Source organism: Leishmania donovani, chromosome 15 (genome assembly GCF_000227135.1).
Source record: "Leishmania donovani BPK282A1 complete genome, chromosome 15".
Classification (NCBI taxonomy): domain Eukaryota; phylum Euglenozoa; class Kinetoplastea; order Trypanosomatida; family Trypanosomatidae; genus Leishmania; species Leishmania donovani.
This window is the reverse complement of record NC_018242.1, coordinates 505,165-512,393: the sequence shown is the minus strand read 5'-3', so window position 1 is coordinate 512,393 and position 7,229 is coordinate 505,165. Positions and strand designations below refer to the sequence as shown.

The 7,229-nt window shown below is 62.6% G+C and overlaps 2 protein-coding genes across 2 annotated transcripts; both read left to right on the top strand.

Annotated features, from left to right (window-relative positions):
- Positions 1-1,981: 1,981 nt before the first annotated feature.
- LDBPK_151280 (hypothetical protein, conserved) lies at positions 1,982-3,205 on the top strand (the record flags this gene model as incomplete). Its single annotated transcript, XM_003859602.1, has 1 exon — positions 1,982-3,205. One exon carries the CDS (start codon positions 1,982-1,984, stop codon positions 3,203-3,205), a length of 1,224 nt encoding a protein of 407 aa, XP_003859650.1.
- Positions 3,206-6,301: 3,096 nt separating this feature from the next.
- Positions 6,302-6,817, top strand: LDBPK_151270 (hypothetical protein, conserved; the record flags this gene model as incomplete). The annotated part of the gene is made up of 1 exon (XM_003859601.1): positions 6,302-6,817. One exon carries the CDS (start codon positions 6,302-6,304, stop codon positions 6,815-6,817), a length of 516 nt encoding a protein of 171 aa, XP_003859649.1.
- Between the last annotated feature and the right edge of the window lie 412 nt (positions 6,818-7,229).

The following is a 7,229-nucleotide window of genomic DNA, read 5'->3' as shown; positions in this document are numbered from 1 at the left end:
GGGCGGTGTCACAGCACCGCGAATACAATGTCGTCTCCCTCCTCGCGCCCCCCCCCTTCTCCCCCTCTCTCTGCTTACACCGCCTCTCCGAACGAATGCGTAGCTCGTGTTTCACCGCCGCATCGTCGACGCTCCGCCTCCCGCTACTCGCCTCCCCTTCTCGCACTGACGGGCGATGGGCAATGGTGCTGTTTTGTCCTCTGTCAACTCCCCACGCCGTCCTCCGACACGCACCCGCCGCCCTCCCCCATTCTCTGGCCCTTGACGTGTCTTCATGCGCCAGCCAACGACGTGGTCACGGTGCCGGCGTGCAGAGAGGAGGTGGGTGCATGCAGGTGTGCACGACTAAGCCGCACGCATCGACGAGCATGGCAAAGAGATGGAAGACGTGGGCCGCCGTGAGGGCGTCTGCCGTTCTCCTCCGACGCACACCCGCCTGCCCTCTTTGCCCATCTGCGTCTCGCTCCTCCGCCCGTGGCGTGCGCTCCGCGGCCTTCTCCCGTGTGACGACATTCTCTCACCCAACGCGCGAGCCTCTCCACTCCACTTCCCTGGCGCGCGCTTCTCCCTCGTGAATGGGCACTGCGACACCTTCGTTGCTTGAACTTGTGCGTATGTGTGTGCTGGTTTCAGGACAGCTGCGGCGCTCCGCCCTCTATCTCTGCCGTCTCTCGCTCTTCTCATCCTCCCTCCCTCTGGCTCTCTGGCTGCCCCCTCCGCCCCCTCCTGGTCCCTCAACTGCGCCGTGCCACAGCGCACCACGCTCGCCGGTGGGCGCAGCATCCGTCTGCTGCGCATGAAGCACCGATAGGGACCTCACTCCCCCTCCCCTCTCGTTGGCTTCGCCGCTCTCTCTCTGTCTTTCCGTGTGCACGCGCGTGTATGCACACCTGTGGGCAAGTGCCACGGGTGAAGGATAACACGCAGACACACACAGGGCACGAAAGTCGGGTGTGGTCATCAACGTCGCACACGCGGAGCGCTACTAGCACGGGGAGTCTGTGGTGATAACAATGCTGGTGCCTCAGCATAGGCCGCAAGCGACTCGGAGAGCACCGCGAAGCCGAATGGCATCGGCGCGCCGGAGATGCACTCGGTGATGACCAATGACCACAACACCTCTGGCAACCGCGATGCAGCGAGCCGGGCTGGAAATCGGCAAAGGTGACAGCATCCGGCACGACAAACACGAAGATAGCGATAGCACTCCGGGCGGCGCCTAACGCCAAGCGCTGCTGGGGTAGGAAGGAGGGAGGCGAGGTGCGGGGTGTGAGAGGGGGGGTTCCACACACACACACAGGCCGGCGTGGCACCAGCATACGCCGGCGTCACCCGAGGCTCTCTCTTCTCTCGACAACATTCCACCGCCTCCCATGGCGAGCGCCGCGCAGCAACAACGAAAGGGAGTCACGCTAGAGACGCAAGCGTATGAGCGCACGCTGAAACGTAGCCGTCCTCTTGGAGGAGCGAGGCGGACAGACTCTATGTGCGCTCGTGTGTGTGTGTGTGTGTATCTGTGTCTGTATCCGTCCGTGTATTCGGGGTACTCTTTGTGCAACAGTACGGGGACGGGAGCGGGGGCGGTGCGTGTGCCTTCTTCCGTGTCTCTCCAGCCTTCTTCCTTGCTTGTATGTGGTGCTGCACACGGGTGTCTGTGCCCCTCCCCCATCACCATCACCATCACCACAACAACCAGCAGCCAAGAAGGGGGCCTTCGCTCGGGTGTGCTGCTGCACGCGCCCCCATGGCCGCCGTCACCCCTCACAACACCTACAGCGAGAAGGGCACGGAGACACACGAGCAGAGGGAGGCGCGTACGGGCTCCACCCCCTTCTCTCACGCTTCGTCTTCTCCATCACACATGCACAACGGATCTCCTTCCGCCTCTGCACACTGCGCGTTTGCCAGCCTCTCTGAAGTGGCGCGCTCCTCCGACCGTCGTTCTCTCCCACGCCTCCCTCATCATCGCAGCGCAGTACCGATGCTACGGCGCACCGGCGTCTCGCGCTGCTTCGGCAAAGTGCTCTACGGGCCCTCGTCGACTCTCCCCAGCGACTTCTTCCGCTGCTGCACGGCGCACTTCGGCGTGCACCTACACGAGGAGACCTTCATCGGCACTCGCTCGTCGCAGCACCGCGGACTGTTCCTCTCCCGATCGCGCACCACCCCGCTGCCGGCCAACAAGCCGCTCGCCACTATCCCTCTCTCCACACTCTTGACCGTGTCGAAGATCTCGACCAAGCCGAATGTTTTGCCGCACGTCACGCTGGCGAAGGTGCACGACGCCATCGCAGATGACGAGTTTCGCATAATGGCCCCGCAGTTCTACCTGGGGCTGCAGATGAGCGCCATTATCGCTGCGATCCCGGACATCACGCGCGCACACTCAGCCGTGGAGGTGAGCGAAATGACGGACCTGCTGCGCGCCGGCGTCACGCCGTATGCCCGCATGCTGGACGACGAAGACTTCAACGAGGAGTTCGTGTTCGGCATGTATGGCATGGCCCTCGACTCGTGGCAGCGCGCGAGCTACGAAGAGATGACCAAGAAGTACCATCTCGCCCTTACAGCCATACACGAGGCCATCGACCCACCCTTCAAGCTTGAGCAATTCCAACGCATCACGCGGCTGGTGCTGGCGAGGGTCGAGCATGTGCCACCGGCCGACTACTACAGCGGGCGCCTCTTTCTCCGGCGACTGCGGCGTCGGTGGCGACGGCTGAGGAAGATGCCGGAGCCGGCAGAGGTGGCCCTGGTGCCGTACTTGGACCTCGTGAATCACAGTAACCGCCCAAACTGCACCACTCGCATCGGCCCCTCCTCCGTTCTCGGTGGTGAGGGCGCCATCACCCTCGTCACGCTGCGCGAAGTGCTGCCCGGGGAGGAGTTGTGCCGTCACTACAACTTTGCGCTGAGCCGGGCGAGCGCGCTCTTCCGCTACGGCTTCTTGCCCTTCGACCTCATCTCCATCGTTGAGCACGATGCCGTCGACGAGCACGTCATGAAGTCGCGGGACATGTTCCGGGCGGAGTCGGAGGAGCAGCTGGAACAGCGGCGGCGGGAGGCCGAGGAGGTGGCGCGGCTGGAGAAGTTGTTCCAAGATGCGAAGCAGAGCCACGGCCGCAGCGGCGCAGCTGCCAGCACACCGCCTGGCAGGCAGCCCGATCCCAGCCTGAGCGATCGTGTCTCGCGACGCGAGGAGTAGCGCGCTGCTTTGCAGGTTCCTCCCCAGCCCCAATCCCCCCCCCGGTTCTCTCGTGGCTGATGATGCAGGCAGATGTGGCTGTCTGCCTGGTAGGTCTCTGTATGTACACGTGAGGCGGGGGGTGCCGAGCTCGTATGCATCGTTTCCCGCAGACGCGTCGCCACGCGCGATCATCACGAAAGGTGGTATAGTTTGCAGCGATTCTCGGAGACACGTGCGCGATGCGCTGTCCTCACAAAGGGCCTGCACCCCCCCCCACCACCACCACCACCACCATCACCACATAAACACACACGCATAGACATCCGACGGCGCATGGTTTCAACCGCGTGTTGTAGATCGATGCGTGAATGGCTGCTTGACTGAAACCAAGGAGAACAGTGTTTAAGGTGCGCAAACCAGGCCGCCTAGCGTCTCTCCGACCCCCTCTCCTCTGCACCCCCGCTGCGATGGAGCTGGGCGGACCGCTGTTGGTGCCTGGAAAAGCGATGAGTCGTAGGGCGAGGCCTTTCCTCCTCGACGGAGGGGGTGATGCACGGTCCCCGCGTATGCGTGTGTGTGTGTGTGTGTGCGACAGCGTCCAGCGGGCAGTCAAACAAGTCGATTTTGATCCGAGGGCCACCGCTGGTAGCGCGCGCAGCTGGGTTATCACGATCGAAAGGAAGACACTAGAAGCCATCCTGGCAAGGCGTCGTCGCACCTATGGGTGTGGCCCCGTCCCCCATCACCGAATATGATCGGCCACCAAAGAGACGCCAAGTACCGTAGTGAACTTGTGAAGTGGTGCTGGCACTCGCCTGGTGCTGTGGAGAACCGGTTCCGGTGTAGCATGGCCCGCCCCCCCCCCTCCGCCGTAGCGTAAACATGTCGTCTGTGTGCTGCCTTGCCTCAGGAGCTGCAGCTTCCCGGATCCAGGTGGAAGCATCGACTATAGACAGTCTTAGCACCTCGAAAGGGGTGAGGGTCCTGGAGTACCGCAGTCGCCGTGTTGCGTGGCTGTCGAGGATGACGGTGAAGATCCCAAGGCCTGGACAGCACGTTGACTTCGTATCATCGTCTTTGAGCCGCAAGGTACGCCTGCCCCGTCATGCTGCCAGCGCAAGTGCGCTGGCTAAGCGACATGTGAAGGCGGTCTCGACGCTTGATCTGCACCCCCCCCCCGCCGGTTTCCTGGCTGCTTTAAGCCTATGCGCATGAGGAGGTGCGGCGTTGCCCTCTACGGCCACCATGCGCCCCTCACGTCCCGCATGAGCGAACAAAACGCGCGCTTCTCTTCTCCTTTCGACGCGGTGGCGGTGCCTGCGAGGTATGCACCCACGCGCTGGTGTAGCGGTATCAGGAGCCACCGTAGCAGCTGTTGACACCCTCTGCCTGAGCGGCCTGAAGCCTTGTGGTTGGTTCTCCGTAGCGTTGCCCATACGCCGGCCAGCTGCGCGCGTGCGGTTCTTTCGGGCCGTGAACGACCGGAGCGCTGCCGCACGTCGCTGGCGCAACGCCGCCTTGTAGCCGGTCGCCTGTCCTTGGCTACGGTTGAGGACTCTTGGTGTCGGCAGGACAGGTCTGTGCCGGCGCTGTGCCGAAGAGACCTGCGGTCATGATGACGCTCGTACCACCTCGCTACGAATATTGTCGATGATGCAGCACATGTACGCGTGCTACGAGCTCTTTGCGCGCTGGCGCATGTCTCTCCGTGGCCACAATCCGCTGAAGACACCCACGCCTTGAAAAGCGTGCGGATTCAGGAGAAGGCGGAGCGGCAGTGCCGCCGGAGACTCGTAGCAGCGACCCGCCTGCCACAGCACACGCGGGCAGGCCATCCAGACAGCCATTTCGTGCTGAGGCAGGTCCCAGAATCGGCGAACGCGAGCACCGTGCGCACGCGGTGCCAAGCACAGCCAGCATGGTGTGTCACATCCAGACAAGACTTGCAGCCGTCAGAAGCACGCGAGCGATCGCCGAGCGAGGCGCGGCATGTGCAGCACCTCCTCCAGACTCCACTGTAGAGAGTCACCGCACCACCTTGTGGAGTGCCGCGGCTTGAGGCGGGTAAGGGTGAAGCACGGCATACGCAGACAGGATGTGCAGGATCTCCGAGGGCCCTGGCCTGTAGCTGGCCTACCTCCCCCCTGAACTCGTCCGGCATGCACCTAGGCCACCACCCCCTGTTATCCGCACAGCCGACGCTACCGCCTCCGACCTCGAGCAGGACCGTGGATGCGGCCCGCATAGATCAAGGCGTGCAGCGCACCCGAGTGTCCGTCTGGCGCCGATGGCGCAGCGTGCGTGCGAAGAAGGAACAAGGAAGAACACGAAGAGCCCGCTCGACGCATGGCCCCGGTTCGTCGGCAAGACGGCTCGCCCGAGACAACGCAGGATGTAGCCGCGGTGCAACAGATGCAGGGGTGGGTGCGCTGTAGTTGTAGTTGTGTGTGTGTGTGTGTGTGTTGGCTTGTTGCGTGGTGGTCGAACGGGCAAGTTGGAGAAAGCAACGAGGCTCCATCTGGAGGCACCCAGCGATCCACTGGTCTCTGGTGTGCAAAATCCGGTGAAGCTGTGGCATCCGGTCACCGTGCTTGGCAGGGACGCGATGCCGGGGAGAGAGGCGGGACCATCGAGTTGATGATTTGCAGTGTGCGCAGGTGTGGCAAGACGCCAGCCGGCCCCAGCGGAGCAGCACCCCCTCTCCTCATGAAGATGTATGTACGTCTAGTAGGCCTTCCCGGAGGGAGAAGCACGTTGCTCTGTCCTCGCAGCGGGAACGGTGCCCGCCTTCGCACCGTGCGTGTGTGTGTGTGTGTGTGTGTGTGTCGGCCTCTCACGTTTCAGGTTCTCTCTCGCTCGCTCACACCTTCTCCTTGGCGCACCTGCGCCCGGTTCTCCGTCCTCGCGCTTTTTTCACCGCGCCGCCAATCGCCTTTCCGACGAGGGCGACGCAGCGACTCCAAACACGCGCACGCATATTCGTTTCTTGGTTGCGCTCACACACACACACACACACACCTTCCGATTCGCCACAACACTCTTGAAGGAAAATACTCAGCCATCGCCGCTGCGCCCCACCTAAAGCGCGGCCCAAGCGAGACAGAGGCGAAACGGATGGAGCCCTCAGTGAAGGAGAGCGTCTCGCGCATCCCGCTGCTGAAGACGAAGGCGGGCCCACGTGATGGTGACAAGTGGACGGCGCGACTCAAGGAGGAGTACGCTTCTCTAATCACCTATGTGGAGCACAACAAGGCGAGCGACTCGCACTGGTTTCACTTAGAGAGCAACCCGCAAGGGACACGCTGGTACGGCACCTGCTGGACCTACTACAAGAACGAAAAGTACGAGTTCGAGATGAACTTCGACATCCCGGTCACGTACCCGCAGGCACCGCCGGAAATTGCGCTGCCGGAACTGGAGGGCAAGACGGTGAAGATGTACAGGGGCGGCAAGATCTGCATGACGACGCACTTCTTCCCCTTGTGGGCACGCAATGTGCCGTACTTTGGGATCAGCCACGTCCTCGCTCTCGGACTTGGGCCGTGGCTGTCGATTGAGGTGCCCGCGATTGTTGAAGAAGGGTATCTGAAGCCCGCCAGCGCAGCAACGGTGCCCACGACTGCTGAGTAGAGCGTAACGGATGTGAGGCTCTGCAAAGGAGAACACAGCGAGAGAAACCGGCCGGGGAGCAGCAGCCCTGCAGCGCACTCGCCGTACCAAAAGTGAACGAGAAGGCATCTGCTTTCGCACCTCGACGTCTGTGAAGGACGGCGGGGCCGCATAGGATTGGGCGATTTCGTGCCGTTTCGTCGGTCTTGTCCTCACGTCAGACTTTACTCCAACAAGCACCAACGCGCGCATTCACGGGGGCCTGTGTGATGGCGCGCGAGTAAGGCGCGGGCGCTTACATCGACGCGGTAAGCAAGCAACAGGAAATGAGGCTGCGCAAAGTGGTTTGTGCGTGCTCCTCGGCCATGTGCCTGCGCTGACGTCGGCTTTTTGTCTCTCTTCTCCCCATTCTCCGACCCTCCCTCTCTCTCCT